The following is a 24,180-nucleotide window of genomic DNA, read 5'->3' as shown; positions in this document are numbered from 1 at the left end:
ATACATGTATACAAGTAGTCTGAAGTCATTTCAAGGCTCAACATACATGTATACAAGTAGTCTGAAGTCATTTCAAGGCTCAACATACATGTATACAAGTAGTCTGAAGTCATTTCAAGGCTCAACATACATGTATACAAGTAGTCTGAAGTCATTTCAAGGCTCAACATACGTGTATACAAGTAGTCTGAAGTCATTTCAAGGCTCAACATACATGTATACAAGTAGTCTGAAGTCATTTCAAGGCTCAACATACATGTATACAAGTAGTCTGAAGTCATTTCAAGGCTCAACATACATGTATACAGTTAGTCTGAAGTCATTTCAAGGCTCAACATACATGTATACAGTTAGTCTGAAGTCATTTCAAGGCTCAACATACATGTATACAGTTAGTCTGAAGTCATTTCAAGGCCAACATACATGTATACAAGTAGTCTGAAGTCATTTCAAGGCTCAACATACATGTATACAAGTAGTCTGAAGTCATTTCAAGGCTCAACATACATGTATACAAGTAGTCTGAAGTCATTTCAAGGCTCAACATACGTGTATACAAGTAGTCTGAAGTCATTTCAAGGCTCAACATACATGTATACAAGTAGTCTGAAGTCATTTCAAGGCTCAACATACATGTATACAAGTAGTCTGAAGTCATTTCAAGGCTCAACATACATGTATACAGTTAGTCTGAAGTCATTTCAAGGCTCAACATACATGTATACAAGTAGTCTGAAGTCATTTCAAGGCTCAACATACATGTATACAGTTAGTCTGAAGTCATTTCAATGCTCAACATACATGTATACAATTAGTCTGAAGTCATTTTAAGGCTCAACAATCATTTATTTCATTTTTTTTATGTGTGCCAGTAAAAAAATAAAAATATAACAATAACACAATGTAAAAACATAATTTAAAAAAATATTTAGTCATTCCTATTCCTTCATAAATCAATAATAAAAAAAAAACAACTAATCTGATCTTCTCTCTGACTTTCTCACACACTTTCAACATTTTAGTTTCATTTTTGTTTCTTTCCTACGTATAAAATGCTTAAGGAAATTAGAATCAAGAATAATACTACAGTAGCAAAACTGTTTCTTAGTGGAGAAAGAGCTGACAAGATAAAAATGAGTACTCCCTAGCTCAAATAGAGGTGACATGATAACAATGAGTACTCCCTACCGCCAAGCAACCAGCAGTGTTTAATAATATTGAATAGAGTTATTTCAAAAAGGGCTAAATAGTGACATCCGATAAGTCAGATCACTTAAAATAGTCACTCATTTGTTAAATACAATTACACTGATAATTTGGCAAGTAAATATTAAATATGCTCTCACATCACAGCAAGCTTTTAAAAAATAGTTGAACATCATACAGCATCCATGCTAATGAAATATTATGTAGCTTTATTATTTTTAATAGTGACTAAGTTTGAAAAATTGAGTCTTGGTTGTCTCCCTCTCCATTACACTTTCCCCGTAAGAAAACTTGAGTAAGAGACCAGCAAGATTTTGAGGAACTAGTAATGTTAGTATACTTTACCTAGAACAATAAGCTATTATAGTGTAATCAAATTGTTTTAGAGTTTATTATCTACTCAGCACAGTAAATGTATATATTTCTAGTTGTTTGTAGAAGGAACAGTATAAATAACAGAGCTCTAATTACAAATGTATTATCACAGTCGATATGAATAGTGCTCTCAATGTTTGATCACACACAGATGTCTGAATACTTACAGATGATACTTTCAAAACTTGAGCTATACAACGAATGGAACTGCTGGTCCAGACGTCTTGAGAAAAGAAGTACAATATCTTACAAAAGCTATTTGTCATAAAACATCTCACCCCCGTCTGATGAGGTTAATATACATTAGCATATTTTTGAATAGTTTAGCATTACATCAGCAGTCTCACAGATGCGGCAGAAGCTTTCAAAAAAAGAGATCACATTTTTAAACAACATCCACATTTCTTGTCGACATTCAACATTTCATTGCTGTCTGTGTAAAACTAAACATTTCGTCTCTTGTTTCCGAAAAATCTGAAGTTTTATTACTCATGGCAGTTTTTAAGGAATACAGTCCAGTCTTTAAACCCTAAAAAACATACAATTTTCTTCATTGAAAACAAAGACAAGGGAGACAATGCTGAATATCTCAATAAAGGGAGACAAGTTCAAATTGAATAAACACACTTAAGAGCTGGGACTCCTCCTCCAGCCCTCAAGACTGACACATGCAAACACTTTCAAAGGAGTTTTTTATTTGATTTCAAGCTTGGTAAGTGTCTATCATTTTACCTGGACTGAAAGCTAACTCTGCAAATGCTAAAATATACAATATAGCAAAGAAGAGTGTACATTACTTTGGTAATGCTAAAATATACTGTATGGCAAGGATTAAGTGTATCTTATCTTATATGATACAGACATTACTTCAAAAAAGAAGATGATTACGTCCTATGCGTCATGCATTTAGTCATGCATATTAACCAATGACTTAAATTCTGCCAAGTCACTGGTTTTCCTGGCTAGCTCAGGCAACCCATTCCATGCTCTAATAGCACTAGGGAAGAAAGAGCATTTGTATAAATTTGTCCTAGCATATGGAACGAGGAACGTACCTTTATCTTTGTGTCTTTCTGAGTATTTTATTAAATTCTGTTTTTGTATTTGAAGATTATGGTTCAGTGTTTTATGTATAATTGCTACTTTACTTTTGAGTCTTCTGTCCTGAAGGCTTTCTAAATTTAGTGATTTTACTAAAGGTGTTACTCTAGTCAAATGTGATTATTCATTTGTTATGAATCTCACTGCTCTATTTTGTGTCTGTTCCAGTTTCTTAATGTTTTCTTGAGTTGAGGGGTCCCAAACAGAGGATGCATATTCTATTATTGGCCTAACCAAGGTTAAATAACATTTTATTTTTTTGTTCTTTTTGATTTACAGAAATTTCTTTTAATAAACCCCAATGCTTTGTCTGATTTTTTTATTCCATGACAGCTTTTCATTTATTATAGTGTATTGTTTACTTACAAGTCTCCATCCACAATAGTGCATGCTGGTCAATTTACCATAGTTGGCATCTCTCATGTGAATGGCTACTGACTGACTTTGATCAATGAATGCACCACGGTCTGCAGCCAACTCTAATATTACCTTAAACAAATTTTTGTGAAGTCTGATTACTAGAAATCACTACATTGATAATACAGCTTATGAATAGTACTATAGAAATGTTGAACAATTATCACAATCAATAGAATTAGTTATTTTTAAAGTGCTCTCAAACAGGCTGCCTGGTCATATGGTATGCACTCTGGACTGTCATTTCAATACTCCCAGACTCAAACCCTGCCCCATGCCTCTCATACTTAACCCATTTGAATATGCATCATTACACTATGCTCTATTCCACAGCATATCACTACTTTATGTACCATTAATTAAATACCAGACCATATCAATACATTTTGTATCTCTACATTATGTATATCATTACATTTTTTGTTCCATAGGGTTCAACAAAACTTTAACAAAACATAAAACAATAAAATGTATCTTAAACTTTCACATCACTCTTACCTTCTGTTTCATCTCCCAGACAGTTTTGTACAAATCTTTCAGATCTTCTGGAATAGTTGCAATACCCTGGATTGAACCTCCAGCAGCTATGATCTGATTTTTTATATCCTCATTCCACAGGCCTCTGTCTGTCAGGTCTGAAACACATTTTCAAATTCTTAATAACCTAAGAAGGCTTATACAAATATAATAATCAATGACAATAAAAAATTAGCTGTGAACTGTCGAGGAAGGGTACCTGACTTTAGTTGGGAAAAGTAAAGGCGGATGGTCGTTGAGCTGGCCACATGATACCTACTTGTTAACCATTTGTCAAAGAAACAGATGACCTTAACATCATCTGCCCTACAGATGGCATGGTCTGAAAGGGGAACTTTTAACTTTTTTTTACTGTCGAGAGTTCTAAAGCAGCATTTAAGTACAAACAAATCTTTTCTTAACAAGCAGCTAAATTTAACAAAAAAATGAATCAAAGGCCAACATGAGGATGATATGGTAGGCACATTTAATTCCGTAGACCTGCCTGTAGACCTGCCTTTAGTTTGTCTTGACAGATTACTTTGTAATGTTTTTTGATGAAAATATTAAAAATTCTACTTTGGAGAAAAATGTCCAAAATGAAATCTAATTTTTGTTGTTAAAATATTATGGGTGCTTGTCAAGGGTTTAAAATTTCTACAGAGAATGAGCTTTCTAAACTTATTTCAATTAGTTTGTTAACTCTCATTTTGATTACATGTTCTCATAGGGCCTTGAGCCCACATTGTTTTTTAGCAGCGCTCTATACATTAAATTTAAATTATTATTGCTGATTGACTAGCTCAGAGACAAGCAAGCGTTATGCTTTCTTTTGCCTTGTTAATAAAACTTAAAAATTTATTTTTTTTCGGATGTGCCTCAAGATTTGAATAATGTCCTAGCCCAAACAAAGGAGGATGCAGCGGGCAGGGTTCCTACCCTGAACCATTGAGACCACCAAACTTACAGTCTAGAGTGCATACCACACATGACTAGGCACCCATCTCTTATAAATATTGACTAATGGAATAAGAGAGGTAAAATATAATCAAGCCAAGAACAAAGGAAAATATTGCAAAGCATGCTGGGACTCACAGGGGAAGAGAAAGACTGGGAGACTACAGCAAACATGGGGGAGATAGAACAAGAGGCAAAGATGGCAGGATAGACATGGACCCAACTGAGGGGAATAGCCCAGAACAGAGTCTGATGGCAAAATGCTGTTGTGGTCATATGCTCTATTGGGAGTCGAAAGGACTAAGTCTAATTCATATTTTTTAACTTTGTATAGACTTTGACTGGGTTCTCTGTTGTTAATATTATACACTTTGAGAACACAGAGTTAAAGTAATCTGTAGGCAAGAAAAAGAGAAACCTTCCACAAGATTCCTCCTGACACAGAATCCATTCCTTGAATAGGACAGCTTATACACATGACTGCAGTAGGCGCTGACCGAATCGTTGATGTCAAGAATAAGAGACGTCACTTCTGATGGTGCCACGGCTACAAGAAGACTATTTCTAACTCCATGTTTGCTGATTCTCTGCCTCAGACTGGCCCAATCTAAATGTGTTATCTGCCAATTGAAATAGAGACAAACAGGAGTAATAGCATGTAAAAGCAAATGAATAATTAAAACTGTATTTAAATATTATACATAATGTAAATGTATGTCCTCATTTAAATACCACAATCTGTAATGTAATAAATATATTCTAAATTATTTACAAACAAAAGTAACATATAGTATGCATATGCAGTTACATCCTGGTTATGTGGTATGAGCTCTGGAATGTTGTCTTGATGGTCCCAGGTTTGAACCATGCCTGTGGCATCCTGCAGGACGTTTGGTCTAGGATGTAATCATCTTCAATTCTGAAGGAACATCCAAAACATTAAAAAAAAAAGAATTACATAGCTGCACACAATGTATGTTTTTAGCTTGGTTCAGTGGCTCAGTTGATAAGTTTTATATTTAAAACAATGCAGGAAACATGATCAACTTTATCCATACAAAGATCTACATGCAATCAATATAAGGAACAGCTTTGCTTTGTCAAGGATTGTTATTTGTTTTTGGAGGAATAATCCTGTGTTCATTAATAATTTCAAGTTCATTTTGGAATTATACAGTTGGTACAACAAAAGACTAAAATGCTTAGTTCATGTACTGGTGGCACTGGCATTAGATGGACTGTACCTGCACCAGTTTGTTATTCAAAGAAAATACATTCAACTTAGCTAAACCAACATTGGCATAGAGTGACTTAGCTAAACAAACATTGGCCTAGAGTGACTTAGCTAAACAAACATTGGCCTAGAGTGACTTAACTAAACCAACATTGGCATAGAGTGAGTTAGCTAAATCAACATTGGCATAGAGTGACTTAGCTAAACCAACATTGGCATAGAGTGACTTAGCTAAACCAACATTGGCCTAGAGTGACTTAGCTAAACCAACATTGGCCTAGAGTGACTTAGCTAAACAAACATTGGCCTAGTGTGACTTAGCTAAACCAACATTGGCATAGAGTGACTTAGCTAAACCAACAATGGCCTAGAGTGACTTAGCTAAACAAACATTGGCCTAGAGTGACTTAGCTAAACCAACATTGGCATAGAGTGACTTAGCTAAACAAACATTGGCCTAGAGTGACTTAGCTAAACCAACATTGGCATAGAGTGACTTAGCTAAACCAACAATGGCCTAGAGTGACTTAGTTAAACAAACATTGGCCTAGAGGGACTTAGCTAAACAAACATTGGCCTAGAGTGACTTAGCTAAACCAACATTGGCATAGAGTGACTTAGCTAAACCAACAATGGCCTAGAGTGACTTAGCTAAACCAACATTGGCCTAGAGTGACTTTGGCCTGGAGTACAAGTAGAGTTTTGATACATGCTGAGGTTAAAGTCAGTACAAAGCTTCAATCCCAAATCCTCAAAATATCTACAGTGGTCAACATCATGCTACAATCAGTAATAATAATACTAAAAATAATATTCAGTAGCCATTTTCTTTGGCCATCTACTGCAACAATACACAGAACCTTAAAGAATGAGAAACTGAACAAGAACTTAATGCATTGCTTACAGCTGGCAAGTCTCTAGCCATGCAACTTAAACACACAAAACATTGAAATTGAATCAATTAAATAGGGATATGTGTCTGAATGGCGTAAACCACTAACTATCAAGAAGGTCCAAGTTCGAATCCTAATCCTAACTCGAGCTGCTGAGTTATGTTTGCAAGTTCCTAAAGGCAGCACAGAAACATTCCCTCTCCCACAAGTCCACAAAAGAGATTAGACCAATGCACACTGAGGACGCTATGAGCAAGAAAGATGCACTATATCAGAGCAATACAAATAAAAGTGTGAAGGTACTTCTTCTTCTTCTAGCCAGATTTTTCGCTGCTGAGCTGTCAGCTCTTTTGCAGAATGTGCCAAGGAAAAATAGTGTGCTGTTCTCTTCAGTTGTTCAGCACAAGTGTGAAGGTTAAAAAAAAAACATTAAGTTTAAATGAATAAAAAAAACAAAAAAAAACTCAAATCTAAATAACTCACTGGCTTGACATTCCACATGTCGTGTTGCAGGACTCCTTTAGAGACTGGACTTCCTGGGTAGGTTTCATAGGGGCCATACTTCTCAGCAAGCTCACAACTAGCATCCAAGGCTGCAAAGTAAATAGTTTCAAATATTTCTTTGTTCAGCTGTTTGGCCTCGGGGCTGTCAAATGGGTAACGCATCAAGATGAAAGCATCGGCAAGACCTTGAACACCGAGTCCAATCGGACGGTGTTTCTTGTTGGAAATTTCTGCCTGAAATTGAAAATAAAAAAAAAATAGAACATTGATGCATGTCTTGTATCGCCTTCAACCCGGGCATGCTACCCTGCCTCATAGTGGCGCCCGGGTGGAAACGATCGTAGGAGGAAACGATTAGGCTAAAGGGTAGCAAAACAAGACTCCCGTGGGGGTGCCTTAGGGGGTGCGAGAGAATCCTCATTGCACTGTGCGGAGTTGTAAAAAAGCTCCCACAACCTTGTCACAATCCAGGCGCTGTTCCTTGAGGGGCCGTTACATAAATGGCGTGTCCCGCATGGTTAGCTTGGTATAAAAAAGGAAAATGGCGGGGGTCTTAGTGTACGCGGCCTCTTGCCGTGAGTCTGACCCACCCGTCAGACAGAACAGTGTACACTGTTCTCATTCAGGCTGGTGAGAGGGAGCTCTTGTTCACTTTTGCTGGCTTAGAGTTCCAAGAGCTGAAGGCTCAACTCTACCTGACAGTTTCAAGAAGAAGAAGAAGAAGTATTGCCTTCAAACATTTCTACTATTAAAATAAAATCTGATAACCACACTTACTCAGATTATACTAAAATGGTCAAATAATTGTAATGAAAAGAATCAAATTTAGCTTTATTTGAAGCTAAAAAGTGGTAAAATGGTAGATTTCTTGAAGAAACCTTTTTTTGATTGACAACAGAAGAGAATTCCTTGCTTGTGATCCCAGACACTTGATTGATGCTTGATAAAAAGCTGAGATACAGAAGGATCCAAAAACCAAACTGCTAACTACTGAGGGATTTGTGTTTCCTTGTTCATATTCAAGCTCTATCATACTTTAGGAATAGGTCTGAATAAATTCTTAGTCTAAATAACTGGTGGTTTAATTTACTAGATTTGACTGTAATCAGATTAGGATCAGTGGTTCATAAACCAATCGTCATGTTTGACTGTATGTAGAACAAATTTAAATGAATTGGGGTGGCCAGTCAAATAAAATTGTATAAATAAGGTAATATCTGTAAAAATTTGGTTACCACTATGTTGAAGGATATCAAGAATTTTTAATAGATTAAAAACTCTTCCATATTATATAGCAAGGTCATTTTTAGATCTGTTTACTTCTAGAACTGTTCAGAAGAATGTTTTAATTTATAATACACCACTTGAGAATTTCACACCAATGTTTCATTAGTGATTGAAATGGTTAGCTCATTAAGAATTGAAATGAACTCTCACCTCCAGGACAGGGTAAACATTTCTGTCAATCAGCTTGTCTAAGTTTTTTACTGCCACTGCTGTTACATAGCGCAGCTGTTCAAAATGAAAAGTCCCATCTGACTGGACAAACTTATTTAAGGCAAGAGAGGCTGTACAACAAGAAGCAATCTGGGGGAAAACATTGAAATGAAATTCATTTTGAAAATATTTATTCCTGACGTGTTCCATGTATTTTCTTCAGCTCAGTTGATATTCAAAATAAACTGTAAAGATTATTTTTACTGTGAGCTGATCCTAAATTTTTTAGCTTCAGCTCAGTTTATATTCAAAATTAACTGCAAAGATAATTTTTTTTTTCTGTTAGCTGATCCTAAATGTCAACCGAGACTGTGACAAATCCCCAACTACCAGACAGAAGTTTATTTTTTCTTTGTGGTTTTAATTTTGACTAAATCTGAGTCCCAAATGGAGATATAAACTATGACCTTTTTTATTGAGCCAGAGAGACATTTGTTCTTTTCTTACTAAATAGTTTTTTGTTTTTCCCTAAATTTTAAAGTACTACTTCAACATATTTCACTGTTTGTTAACTGCTTTTCATAAACTGTTTTGTAAAATATTTTACATAATTCGGATGTTCCTTCAGAGTTCAAGATAGTTTACTTCCTAGTCCAAACCTCCCGCAGGACAACGGGGGATGGGAGCAGGCAGGGTTTGAACCCTCGACAGTTGATAAAACTGAAAGACAGTCCAGCGCGCAAACCGCACGACCAGGCAGCCATATTCTTTATGATCTGAATTTTAAAAGGCAATCTAAGAAGAATTCCACTGTCTATGTTTTAGAGTTATAAGCAGTTTGCTTAAAAAATCTTTAAGTGAATGTAACCATTTATATTGGCTATACTGGATTCACTGTATGTTTGCAGATAATCTAAAAAAAAAATGTGCAGTTTCTTCTATATCTGCTGTGATGGATCTAGTGTTGGTAATTGTCCTGGAAATAGCTCACCTGATCAGGGGAACTGAACTCTATAATTTCAGTACACAAGTTACTGCACTTGATTGTCCCAAGGTTCTGCTGATTAGACTTTCTGTTACAACTGTCTTTGTACAACATGTATGGTGAGCCAGTCTCTGTCTGGGATTCAAAGATGGCGAACCACAACTTCTGGGCTCTGATTGTCTTTTTACCTTTATTTTCTCTCTCGTACCTTAGAATAATGGAAATCTTATCTTAATACAAAATACAAAGGTCACAAACATACTTAGAATAATGGAAATACAAAGGTCACAAAGATGCTTAGAATAATGGAAATACAAAAAGAGACTTCAACACAAGATATAAAACAATTTTAACATACATCTGATACAGTGTCTCAAATTCTTGACCAAAAACCTCATCAAGCCCTGGACACTCATAAGGACACATCAAAGTCCAATCATCATCGGCTTCGACTCGACGCATGAAGAGGTCAGGAACCCAGAGTGCATAGGCCAGATTCTTTGCTCTCATTTCTTCTTTGCCAGTATTTTTCTTTAATTCCAAAAACTCAAAAATGTCAGGATGCCATGGTTCTAAGTAAGCAGTCAATGCTCCCAGCCTCTGGAAAGATGAACAATTTAGGACTTAGAAACAAATACATTTAAACAATTTAAGCTTAGATAAATATTCATAGAAACAATTTAGACTTAGAAACAAATACATTTAAACAATTTAAGCTTAGATAAATATTCATAGAAACAATTTAGACTTAGAAACAAATACATTTAAACAATTTAAGCTTAGATAAATATTCATAGAAACAATTTAGACTTTGAAACAAATACATTGAAACAATTTAAGCTTAGATAAATATTCATAGAAACAATTTAGACTTTGAAACAAATACATTGAAACAATTTAAGCTTAGATAAATATTCATAGAAACAATTTAGACTTAGAAACACATACATTTAAACAATTTAAGCTTAGATAAATATTCATAGAAACAATTTAGACTTAGAAACACATACATTTAAACAATTTAAGCTTAGATAAATATTCATAGAAACAATTTAGACTTAGAAACACATACATTTAAACAATTTAAGCTTAGATAAATATTCATAGAAACAATTTAGACTTAGAAACACATACATTTAAACAATTTAAGCTTAGATAAATATTCATAGAAACAATTTAGACTTCAATGCCTGTACATTAAAACAATACAAGCTCATAGGAGCCTTTGATGCCTTCTTCAGAGCAACCAGGTCTCAGAGTGGAGCAAAACTTTGGTGAGAACACTTCCTTCAAAGTTGCTAATGTTTTATAAAGGGCATACCCTGGCTAGACAAATATTATAACCATGTTCTCTGCATGGGGGGCCAGTGTGGACAGTACAGAAGAACTATTTGCCATTATTATTATTATTATAGCATTTATATAGCGCTACTTTCATGCTTATAGCATGCTCAGAGCGCTTTTTGGTCCAATCTCATTTGTGGACTGGTGGGGGAGAGGGGGTATCTTAATCTAGGAGTTGGTTTTCCGTGCTGCCTTTAGGCACTCAGTGAACACAACTCTGCCCGAGTCGGGTGTCGAACCTCGAGCCCCCCTTCTAGGTAGCCAAGCCAAGCCAAGTTCAAGCGCACTTGGCCTCTCGATCACGCTTTCCACACAGTTGCGATGGATTGGAAACCTATCTTGCATGGGGGATAACTGCAAGCCAAAGGTGATCTTTTCTGATGAGCTTACAGGAGGAGATTGTAACAGAGGTGCCCATGGAAAACGTATAAAGATCAACTCAGAAGACATTTTGTCCTCACTGGCATAGAGGAAAACAGCTGGCAGCAGATGGCCCCTGAAGAAAGAGACAGCTGGAGAGCTCTCGCGAAGGTCATGTGACTCACATTTGAAGCCCAAAGAAAATCCAATACAGAAGTCAGGTGCAGAAGACTAAAAGATAACTTAAATTGACCCCCTGGAACAGGGGCGTAGCTTATAATTTTACATCGTTTGGGGGCCCGGGGGGGCTTTACCTCTTTGGGGCCCCAGCATTTTGCGTAATATTTAATTTTTAATGTAAAAAAAAAACTCATTTGGGGGCCCTAGCTACGCCTTCCCTGGAATCATAGACAACTATGAAATAATGTTTTATAAGATAGGAGACTTTCATAATACTAGAGTTGCTGTCAACTGTAAAAGTGAATTCAATAAGAAATCTCTATTCAGTACTATATTTCTAGCGTTGTTTCTCAACATAACTATGAAATATTACCTTACTTGATCCCTGCTCGACAAACTCAGATGTTGCATTGAAAACTCTCAACATTGGAACGATCCCATTGGATTTGCCTTGAATCTGAAACACACAAGTAAACTACATACATAGTGAACACCATAGACTCAATAACTATTCTTCTTCTTCTTCTAGCCAGCTTTATTGCTGCTGAGCTGTGAGCTCTTTTGCAGACTGTGCCAAGGAAAAAAAAAGTGTGCTGTTTTCTTCAGTTATTCAGCACTGCCGTACAGGGTGTTGGTTATGTTGGGCTGTAGTGGAAGCAGGGTCTGCCTAAGGTGGATTAGGGAGGGGCATTCAAAGAGGATATGGTTTACGGTTTCAAAGGGGTGGACGCAGTGTCTGCAAAGGGGGAGTTGTGTGGAGTTTATTTTGTTCAGGTGGTAATTTAATAGTGGTGTGTGTCCTGTTCTTAGTTGGAAGATTGTAGATTGTTCTTTGCGGGGGAGGAAGTTAATACTGTCCAGTTTGTTAGGCGTAGTCATTTCTTTGTACATGGCTCTGCCTGTGTTTCCTGATGCCCATTGGTTGAGCCACTCCTCTTTGTGATTGTTGACTAACATTGACCTAAGGGTGAGGTAGTTAACAGGTCTATCTGGTTGTTCCATAACTATAACATCAATAAGGTGAGGCCAAATAGTTACAAGAGACTTACCCCCTCTAAGTAGCTTCCAGAGGCTCTCACACAGTGGACGCCAAGACCCACATCCCCAAAACACTTGGAGATGACAGCACAGTTTTTCAAGGCATCAAATATTCCTTCAATACTGTCCGATGGTATTGATACAAGGTAGCAGCTGTTGCAGGGGGAGAGGGAGAGTAGAGGGTACGAAAAAAAAAAGAAAGTCTGATTAGTTTTAAAAATAAAAATGTTAGTTTTGAGAATATCTTTACAATAGTTTTTTTTTGTGTGCTCTAAACATGCCACATAAAATTTAGATATTAGAACTTAATTTGTTTGAGCATAAAAGTAGAGCCTGACAGAGTTATACCTGTAAATCAAGAGAGAGAAATTAATCCAAGAATAACTTTAACAATCACAACATGTTAGATAGATAGTTTAGTTAGTTGGGTTGCGCACTTTATTAGACTGACGGTGAACATACATTTTATAGTGACGACATAGACTTTGGGTTAGAGATTAGAATAGACTTTTATTGATCAGTTACTGCTAGACTCTTGAGGGGATAACATCGTTATTAGTGACAGACTAAGCTGTGGCCCCATTCTGTAATAAACGTTTGTTTGAAGTTCACCTTGAGTCAACTTGGTCATTGAGTCTGTGTTCCTGTTTAGTACCTTATCTATATTTGTGACGGTGTGCATGTTTTCAAGAACTCGCGATTAAAATACATCAAACAAGGTACGCACGCACTTAGTCTAATTAAACATCTTCTAGAAATACTTCAGCTACATTTGATATACACATGCATCCCTTACAGACAACATCCTCAAGATATTGACTTAGAATAACTTGTTGGCAAGGCAACGCCTCATCTAAACTGTTGCGACGTCTAGAAAGCATTAAAAAAGCATCAAAAATTACACTCACAACATTACCACATTTAAAGGAACTTTTTGAACAAAAGTGCCTAAGAAAAATCGAAAAAATCTTGGAAGACAACGGCCACCCGCTCCATCAGAACTATGCCAGGTCGTCGCGAAGTGGGCGACTGCTGTCAATCAAAACAAGAACGGAGCGGTACAAAAACTCGTTCATACCTCACTCAGTCAGACTCTATCACCGCCACTCATTGATCAGGGAACATGAAATGCACCAAGATGCCTGTGTGTAGTCGCTGAATGAACTCTTTATGTTGTCTGTTGTATGTGTATTTTTCTGTTGTGTTGTCTTTATATGAGAAAAGAGTCCTTGTAAACACAACAAATTTCCGTAAGGATCAATAAAGCAGTCTTAGTCTTAGAAATGAGCTCCATTAAAAGAGAAAGTAAAAATATAGTCTTCCTATGATGTACCTAACGCTCTATGGGCAATGGTAATTCCAGCTGTTTACCTGGTCAAAAGTAAGTTTAATGGCATGTAGTCAGTACTTAGTAGTAGTTAGTACTTTAGCATTTGAATTGTAAATATCCTTCACTGTGATATGAATTTAAAATGTTTTACATGTTTTGGATGTTCCATCAGAGTTGAAGATAATTACTTCCTAGTCCAAACCTCCCGCAGGACGACGGGGGATGGGAGCGGGCAGGGTTTGAACCCAGGACCATCAATAAATCTGAACGAAAGTCCAGCGTACAAACCGCATGACCAGGCAGCCATCCATTTAAGAACCAAGCAGCTGACTAAACTGTCAATTAACCACACGTTATTAAAAAAAAGGCATTAGAATGCATTGAAACTAATATGTCTTGACAGAGTTCAAACAATTAGACTAACATTAAAAGGACCAGTTTAAAAATAATATGCCACCTAGCTATCTATGTCATGTCAGTATTCTTCAAAGTTGTGATATTATTACGTTTCAGATATAAAATACTATGAAAAAAGCACTAGAAATATATTGATAGGAATATAATATTTCGACTAATATGGTGAAGCCAGTTTATCATAGTCAGTTTTCACATGGCTTGGTTCACAGTCAGTTTTGACATGGCTTGGTTCACAGTCAGTTTTGTGGCTTGGTTCATTGTCAGTTTTGTGGCTTGGTTCACAGTCAGTTTTGACATGGCTTGGTTCACAGTCAGTTTTGACATGGCTTGGTTCACAGTCAGTTTTCTGGCTTGGTTCACAGTCAGTTTTGACATGGCTTGGTTCACAGTCAGTTTTGTGGCTTGGTTCATTGTCAGTTTTGTGGCTTGGTTCACAGTCAGTTTTGACATGGCTTGGTTCACAGTCAGTTTTCTGGCTTGGTTCACAGTCAGTTTTGACATGGCTTGGTTCACAGTCAGTTTTCTGGCTTGGTTCACAGTCAGTTTTGACATGGCTTGGTTCACAGTCAGTTTTGACATGGATTGATTCATTGTCAGTTTTGACATGGCTTGGTTCAGTCAGTTTTGACATGGATTGATTCATTGTCAGTTTTGACATGGCTTGGTTCAGTCAGTTTTGACATGGATTGATTCATTGTCAGTTTTGACATGGCTATATTCAAACAGCAGGCTTATCATTCAAGGATATTCCAATTTTTTTTAGTTAAATTTCTTTTTAATAACATTTAAAAAAATAATTCTTTCAAAGCCAGGTATGTAGGGGATACTTTGTGGAAATAAGTTAGTTTTATTCAAACTAGCAAAATATAGTTTTCATAGTGCGTGAAAAAAAAAAGAAAAACCAGCATTCCTATCTAAATCTCATTTACCTTAAAAGTTGTTGATTTACAGTCCCACCATTGACCATGGTGACAGGAGAATGAAGGAACCATTTCTCAGACATCAAGTGATAGGTCTACAGATGAAATGCATCTTGTTATGAAATCAGACACTTCAGAAATAGATTTTACTATTTTTACAATAAGCCATATTATAGCATTTGCTTAAGCATAGTGTACAAAACATGAAATGTATCAATGTGTTTTAAAGTGTCAGGATGCAGAACTTGTTTTAGAGCAGGGGTTCTCAACCTGTGGGTCACGACCCCCTTGGGGTTCGATTGACCATTTGCCAGGGGTCGCCTAAGACCATTGAAAATATGGATTGTTATTGTCTATTCTTCTATTGCTGTGTGAGTGGGGGGTCATGGCAGAGTGGGGATTATAATAAGGGGTCGCCGAGCAAAAAAGGTTGAGAACCGCTGTTTTAGAGCAAGATGATTTAATGGGACTAAGTAATAGAAAAAAAAAAAAGGGCATGAAATTTTTTAGCCAAAGTAAAAAATGAAATTTGGCCATCATTGTAAGATGTTACAAGCCCAAAACATGAAACAAAATTTCAAATACAATTTGGTACATGTGCTACAGTAGTAAAAGTAAAAGTAAGTAAAGTTCCCCTTTCAGACCTTGTGGTCTATAGGGCAGATGATGTAAAGGTCATCTGTTTCTGTGGCCTACGGTTAACGAGGGTGTCATGTGGCCAGCACAACGACCAACCGCCTTTTTCCCCAACTATTGTCAGGTACCCATTAGAGCAGGGTGGACTCAGAGGCGCCAAAGATCCCGAAATAAAAATCCCAGTCTTCACCAGGATTCAAACCCGGGACACCCGGTTTGGAAGTCAAGCGCTTTACCGCTCAGCCACCGCGCCTCCCATGTGCTACAGTGGTAGCCAAAAAATACATAACAATTTTAAATGCAACGCCATAAAAAATGAATGGTACATACAAGTTTTAGGAAGCAGCTTAACTTTGAGTAAACAATCATTTATTAAAAAAAACAACAACAACTGGGCTACTAACCTCTAAGGCAGAGTTGATGTCCTCCATGTGAATGCTCAGAGCCACTCTCATGAACATGTGTTGTGGTCGTTCAGCCACTGTGGAGAGAGAGAGGAGACAAACATTAATGGTGTGTCACTATAATCAACAGGAGGCACAATGGCTGAGCGGTAAAGTGCTTGGCTTCCAAACCGGGGACCGGGGTTCGAATCCTGCTGAAAACTGGGATTTTTAATTTCGGGATCTTTGGGCGCCTCTAAGTCCACTCAGCTCTAATGGGTACCTGACATTAGTTAGGGAAAAAGTAAAAGGCGGTTGGTTGTTGTGCTGGCCACATGACACCCTCGTTAACCGTAGGCCACAGAAACAGATGACCTTTACATCATCTGCCCTATAGAACACAAGGTCTGAAAGGAGAACTTTACTTTACTATAATCAACAAAACAAAAAAAAAACATCTCAAACTTCTGACCACTTCTATCTATCAGCAGTTTATTAAGTTATCTCTGACCAGTTCTATCTACCAGCATTTTATTGAGTTATCTCTGACCACTTCTATCTACCAGCAGTTTATTGAGTTATCTTTGACCAGTTCTATCTACCAGCAGTTTATGGAGTTATCTCTGACCAGTTCTATCTATCAGCAGTTTATGGAGTTATCTCTGACCAGTTCTATCTACCAGCAGTTTATGGAGTTATCTCTGACCACTTCTATCTACCAGCAGTTTATTGAGTTATCTCTGACCAGTTCTATCTACCAGCAGTTTATTGAGTTATCTCTGACCAGTTCTATCTACCAGCAGTTTATGGAGTTATCTCTGACCAGTTCTATCTACCAGCAGTTTATGGAGTTATCTCTGACCAGTTCTATCTACCAGCAGTTTATGGAGTTATCTCTGACCAGTTCTATCTACCAGCAGTTTATTGAGTTATCTCACCTTTGTCACCCACTTTTAAAAGGAAAGATTTTTGTAAAGTCTGAAAACAAAATGGAAAAACAATTAACAGAAAAATATTTGATTAAATTCTTAACTATAATTTCATGATTTTTTTTTTAGCTACAGAGACTTAAAATGTGGTCATTATTTACGATACCTTGAGTCCCAGATAAGTAAATTGGTAATCTCTCTCATAATCAATGCTAGAATTCAGTTTCTGTTAATATAAAGAGTATAATAAGATTAAAGGTAAATAGCAAGGATCTTTCTGTATCTAATACATTACAATTATCAAATATATTTCTAATAGCCAAACAAAAATAAATTATGTATTATTTTTCAATTCAATCAAAAATGAATATAAAAGAATAAATTATAAATGGCTCCGTCTGTCTTGGAAGACTGGATGCGCCCATATGAATCACTGGTTTAAATTATTTCTTGAGTTTGGGCAGATTCTGCAATAACTAAACAAGTCAATTCTTGGATGGCAAGGTTTGCCACAGTTTGTGCACGTGCAGCTGTTTTAGGGCTATCTGGTATGGTAGATTTCTTTCTTAATCAATCAGTTTATTTCTTATGCTCTCGGGAATAAATTATCACTGTTCAGAAAGTCATTTGAAGAGCTGTGTCACAGCCTCGTTTGAGACTCTGTGACATGAAGTGATTTTGTAATCACTTGATCATCTTGTGCTCTTTTCACGGGAAAGCTATTGGTCTGAAACTGACCAGGAAGTGAAAACGGCAGTTGTTACTTGGTCCTTGAAGAGTATGAACGTGGATATATTTTTCAGCAGGAGTATGTATATTGTGAAGTACTAGGAGTTTATTCTCAACATGAAATTGTAACTATGGTTGTGATATTATTATTTGAGTGTACATTGTGCCTATGCTTTTGCGGCTGGTTCAGCCAAGTTATTTATTCAATAAATCTATCGTCTGCTGACAAGTGAGTTACTTAATGAATTTAACACTCATAAAAATCAATCCTGTTACAAGCTGTAGGTTTATGAACAAAGTTGACAAAAAAACAACAACAACTAAGTACTATGTTCATTTGACTAAAAGTGACTCTGGTCAACACTAAACATTGCTGGCTTACATCTGCATTGTTAAGGATGATTTCATACAACTCATCTGATATCAAAGAACACTGTTTTCCAGTCTCTGGATTCACCAACTGATGCAAGGAAGTCATGGCCTCTGCACAATAGATAAAACACATTAATGATTATAGAAGACAAAAAGTGAAACAAGAAATATGTAATCACGTAGCAGAAGTGAAAGTCGCTTTGTTGTGGCATTCATTGTGAAATCAAAACTCAAATACAACATTCGTATAAATTATTTTATAAAAGGTTCAATAAAAAAAAATTGTAGGAAGGCTACATGGTCATGTGGTACACATTTTGGATGTCATCATGATAGTCATGAGAACAAACCGTGCACAATTCTAGCTCTTGTAGTCTAAAGAAGGTTTGGGCTACAATGTAATAATCTTTATTTCTGACACCTGAGATGAACTCCAATTGGTGACAAGGCTGGAAGGATCAGTCCTCCCTTGGCGAGAAACTCTGCTGTTAGGTGTAGTGCCTTTAAGCTCCGATACAGGTCAAGTGACTCTGCAGACAAACTACCCTGCAGCTCTCGGAGCTGCAGACACTCTTGCAAGAGATGCGTCACTGTTTCCACCGACTCTCCACAGTGTCGGCAATGGGCATCAAATTTCTGACACCAGAAACTTGTATAGCAAAAACAAAGCATCCTATAGCATTTTTATTGCAACCACATCAGAGAAATTCAATTTTCTTGTGATTTTCAACATCCTACTAGACTATAATTGACATTTTCAGTCACTGTGTGAGTTTTCTCCAGTCCATTAGAAAATTGCATGCTTGGTACAGATTCATTTAATTATATATCTGTCTATATAACATCGGAAGTTGTTCTCATTGCTGAAAATTGAAAGATTTAGACTTGCATCTCATCACTGTTATCTACTTTGACCTCCCGGGCATGCTACCCTGCCTCATAGTGGCGCCCGGGTGGAAACGATCGTAGGAGGAAACGATTAGGCAAAAGGGTAGCAAAACTAGACTCCCGTGGGGGTGCCTAAGGGGGTGCGAGAGATCCTCATTGCACTGCGCGGAGTTGTAAAAAAGCTCCCACAACCTTGTCACAATCCAGGCGCTGTTCCTCAAGGGGCAGCTACATGAATGGCGTGTCCCGCATGGTTAGCCTGGTATAGAAAAGAAAAATGGCGGGGGTCTTAGTGTACGCGGCCTCTTGCCGTTAGTCTATCGACCCACTTGCCAGACAGAACAGTGTACACTGTTCTCATTCAGGCCGGTGAGAGGGAGCTCTTGTTCACTTTTGCTGGCCTAGAGTTCCAAGAACCGAAGGCACAACTCTACCTGACAGTTTCAAGAAGAAGAAGAAGAATCTACTTTGACCTACATGTGCTCATTAAAAAAAATGAAAATCCTAACCCTAACCCTGAAGGCTTGAGGAACAATTGGTAAAAACAAATCTTGATCAAACTTATTTTGGGCTTTTACAAATTAAGGACAAAAGTGCTAAAGCAGGACCAAAACTTGTGTTGTATTGATGTTGATCTATATCTGTTTGGTCTTCAAATCAATTTGAATTATTTACTCTTTTTCTATGTAGAGTGCTAAAAGTATAACCTCAATAGTTTTATTTAAAATAGTTTATAGTTTATAATGGTATAGAGTTTTTAAAATGGCTCATTTAGCAGGTGTGTATCATTTAGCTTAAAGCTCAAATTGAGACTTGAACCACTTTTAGTTCTCTACAATGACATTGTTGCAAGTTTTTCCCATTGTTTGGTTTAGTCACACAGATTCCAAGAAATAAACAATTAAACTCCTACCACTAAAATGTTCATTTGTCTCTCTATGTAAATTGGACACAGCTATTCTTGTAGCTAGTATACTATAATCTGGATGCTTGGATGTCAGTTTGAAAGCTACCTCTGCTGATAAATTGTCCAGTTCCGTGGCTGTGATGCCAGGATAAACTAGATTCATTACCTGCTTGGTGACTGCAACCTTTGAGATTTAAAAACATTTCATAGTTATTGTATTTGACATGTTTAAAACATTACTTGAATAACTCAAACATTATCAAAACTTAAAATCTATAAATAATCTTTGACATTTAGCAATCAGTTTTAATCTGCTCAGAAGGAAGTTCAATGGAACAGATATAGCGGTCAGTACAAGCACTGGGGCTAATGCTCAATACCAGCATAGCTGAGAATGACCATTACATACAAATGACTGGAATGATAGCTTGAATCAACATAGCTAGATATTTAAGCAAAATGCAGAAGAAAAAGCTAGAACATTTAAACAATGTACTAACTTTGACAAATAAACTAATTTTCATCAAACTGAGTAGTTAGTGAAATGTTGAAAAGCACTTGTTAATCCAAATGAGTTACGTCAAAATTAAAATGAAATATTTGTTTCTCCAGCCTAATCAAACAACCATGTATACACTAACAGAAACTTAAAAGTTACTTGAGTCACATGTAATCCGCACTCACCTGATCCAAACAGTTACTTAGTCCTGAGCATAACTTCTGTATTCTCAATCCCAGTTGCATACTTTCCTTTTCAACATCTGTCAATATAGTAATGTCATTAATACAACAATTTTGTCAACAAGCTAATCCTCACAATAATATGTATAGGTATAATCCTGAAAATAACATTTATATGTATAATCCTCGCATTAACATGTATATATTAAATCCTCACAATAACATGTATATGTATAAGCTGCTATACTGATGACAAGAAAATGGAGACAGAATAAGCGCTGTGCAAAGAGACCTGGGGGATGGGGCAGTCATGGTCAAATCAAAGTTTCTAAGACACTTAGTGTTTTCATTGAAGAGCCAAAGAGCAGTCAAGTGAAAATACTTGAACATTTAGTACATTCTTTTATCTGTTTCCCAAACTGTGTGGGTTCTGCGAGGCCTGAATAGGTGCTCTACAAACTACTGGATACAATCTTACATTTACTTGCAAGTCTGGACAGACTTGATTGATACAATCTTACATTTACTTGCAAGTCTGGACAGACTTGATTGATACATTTTTACATTCCACTGCTCCCCACCGTAGGAGAGTAAGGCTTGCATACTTTAAAGTAGAAGTGTGCACAATTTGTGTCATTAGTTAGTGAATACATTAAATAAGTTACTTTTTTTATACTTTCAATTTATGTTTATGTTGCGAGTATTTAGCAGAACACTTCTACGTATCCAAGTGCTAAGTGCATCTTAATAAGAAACTTAAATTTTGATCTGTCATTGGCTTTCCTGGATGATTCAGGTAGCACATTCTATCTCTAATGGCACTAGGGAAAAAGCACTTATATGAATTGGTCCTAGCATATGGAATAAGAAATGTACTTATAACTTTGTGTCTTTAGGTATATTTTATTTGTTCGTATTTTTGTATAAAGTAAGTTATGGTTCTGTGTTTTATGTATTTTTGCTACTTTACTATCTGTGAGCCCTGTAGATCTAGTATGATAATTAAATGTTGTAATCTATTTCATTTCTTTTTTAATGAACTCATATCTACTATCATATATGTACATTCCAAAATGAGTGTATTCAAAGTTAAAAATATTTAGTAGACCTATAATGTGATAAACAAAAGTTAATAGTAAAATTCCCCTATTATACACAAGAATTCTGTAAATAGCATTCAATTTCATTGGATACACATTTAAATGAGCATAGGTACAAATTTAAATGGGTTACTTATGCTGATTTCTTTAGGACTTTCCTTAAAAAATGAAAATGATTACAAACCTTTTGCAGGACAGCAGGGATACAAAGTGGGCAGGGTTCAAGAGCATGACCATATGATAACAGTCCAAATCCAAATCACATATAATACAAACAGGCATCCATCATATGTAATCTTCATTTTTAACTAAGGATTGTATTCATGGGCTTTACTAAATATAAAAATTGATGGCAGCTTGCATGTGTGTGATATGTGTTAAAAAATGTTGTCACAGTAGTGTGGTTCTGAGTTCAAACCCTGTCCATAGAATCCCTGCTGTCCCCAAGGAGATTGAGGCTGCCCTAGGCAGGTAAAATGTCTAATGGTCATTTTTTATGGAGCATATTAAAAAGACAAAACAAAAAAGAAAGGCAGAGAGAATAAAAGTGAGGTTGTCACTGAGACTCACAGCTTCTCACCAACACTGAAACATATTCATATAACACTCATTCCTTTGAATATCATAAAAACTAAGAAAGTATATAAATCTAGATATATATGTATATATTTTAGTATATAATCTATATTAGATCTAGATATGTATTTTTATATTTTAAAGTTAAGCATGCTATGCATCATTAGCCTCATGATTATTGATGATTTGGATTGATTACCTCGTTTATGAAAAAACATGATTTTCTGTTGTTTCCAAAAGCTTGGCACATTGAAATCAGCATAGATGTAGGGATTGTAGAGTATGACTAATGAGATAGAGTAGATATGGCTGCCTAGAGACGTAAATAAATGACCTAAAAGCGGATCATGCCTAATTATTTTATTATAGATCTACGCAAACACACTCTGGGCCTCGGTCACTCACTGTACAGTACAGTGTGAGTGACAGTGTGACACTGACTGTGACTGACTGAGTCTGACTGACTGTCACTATCAATGACTCTGAATGAGTATCAATTTTAATTTATCAATCTAGATTCTAGAAACTAAGAGTAAGAATCTCTAAATAGACTAAATAGAGTCTATTAGACTCTAAAATTAGATCTAGATTCTAGACCTAGACAAATCTAAATCTGTACTCTAGATGATGATAGATAGATCTGTATACTCAGTTAGATAGATCTGTATACTCAGTTATTTGAGTTATACTGTCTGAGTGTCTGAGTGTCTCAAGTGACTGACGGTGTTATCGTCTGTAATCCTGTTTGAAGTCAATACAAACATTCCCGTTTCTATTTTTAACACACTTTGTTTTCCCCTAAAACTTAAAAGAACTTTCACAAAACAAAAATAGATTTAATTTAAAAAAAAAAATTAATAATCAATATATTGCAATGTCGGATCCCACCCGGTTGGAGAAAGGGCTTAATTTTTGTTCAGAAATCCCAGTTTGTGAAAAAAACGTAATATTTACACTTTATAGGCTTAAATTAAAGGTATTGAAGCTTTTCTGGAATCTATGCATCTAGATGCATGACGCGTAGGAGTAGGACGTAATTATCTTCTTTTTTTGGAGTAGGTAACGTCTGTACAATATAATATACGATAAGATAACAATTATCATGACAGATTTTAGCAAAATATTTGGGGTTATATTTTTTAAAATTTACTTTTGTAAAGCGCGACTTACATGGTACAAGCATTCCCATTGCGCTCTGGTTCAATCTCATTTGTGGACTCATGGGGCAAGGTAGTAGGCTATCTGGGTGAAGGTTTCTGTGCTGCCTTTATGAAAAAAATATCTGTCACATATAAATTATATATACTAAGTAATAGGCTAACTAAGTATTACCTTCTTATATCTAAATCAGCTTTTCATGAACTGCTATGTGCATTTCGCTGACGGGTCTGAATGTAGGCCTATCTTTTTTTTTCTGGGAAAAAAATGTCTGTAGGCCTACTTGAATGTACTTAAGGCCTATAAATTTATATTCGAATATTTATTAAGTAAAAACATTATTCAAAATCTTTTTATAAATTAGACAAAATAATACCCTATGTATCCGCAAAACCATTTTGCGCGCGTTAAAACTGTGGTATTCTCTTGGAGTGTTCAACCATCGTTCTGTTGTGGTCTTCGTCTGGATTTAACAGTTGTGTATAGATCTATTTTCCTTGACCCTCCTAGTCTCTAGATTTCATTTAGGTCCAGGAAAACAAAGCCTAATAAAAAAAATACTCAGAAAGACACAAAGATAGAGGCACATTTCTTATTCCATATGCTA

At 36.2% G+C, this 24,180-nt stretch overlaps 1 protein-coding gene across 1 annotated transcript; it reads right to left on the bottom strand.

The window, feature by feature from the left end:
* Positions 1-810: 810 nt before the first annotated feature.
* LOC106058826 (ribonucleoside-diphosphate reductase large subunit-like) lies at positions 811-23,139 on the bottom strand. The gene is made up of 18 exons (XM_056038750.1): positions 22,615-23,139; positions 20,743-20,819; positions 20,065-20,242; positions 18,274-18,374; positions 17,329-17,388; positions 17,172-17,211; positions 16,255-16,331; positions 15,224-15,309; positions 12,559-12,700; positions 11,883-11,966; positions 9,984-10,225; positions 9,632-9,833; positions 8,641-8,790; positions 7,183-7,437; positions 4,991-5,192; positions 3,598-3,734; positions 3,049-3,171; positions 811-2,110 (listed from the first exon to the last, which is right to left on the bottom strand). The coding sequence occupies exons 1-18, from the start codon at positions 22,631-22,633 to the stop codon at positions 1,997-1,999; spliced, it is 2,289 nt and encodes a 762-aa protein (XP_055894725.1). The 5' UTR covers positions 22,634-23,139; the 3' UTR covers positions 811-1,996.
* Positions 23,140-24,180: the final 1,041 nt, after the last annotated feature.

The sequence above is a fragment of the Biomphalaria glabrata genome, chromosome 8 (assembly GCF_947242115.1).
Source record: "Biomphalaria glabrata chromosome 8, xgBioGlab47.1, whole genome shotgun sequence".
Lineage (NCBI taxonomy): Eukaryota > Metazoa > Mollusca > Gastropoda > Planorbidae > Biomphalaria > Biomphalaria glabrata.
Note: the sequence above shows the minus strand (reverse complement) of the source record. Positions and strands in the feature narration are given on the sequence as shown.

Coding starts and splice junctions, on each gene's coding strand:
- LOC106058826 (XM_056038750.1), bottom strand. Junction 3,735..4,990: donor CAGGAGGAATCTTGTGGAAG/GTTTCTCTTTTT, acceptor AATGTGTTTCAG/ACCTGACAGACAGAGGCCTG. Junction 3,172..3,597: donor TCTGGGAGATGAAACAGAAG/GTAAGAGTGATG, acceptor AATTTGTTTAAG/GTAATATTAGAGTTGGCTGC.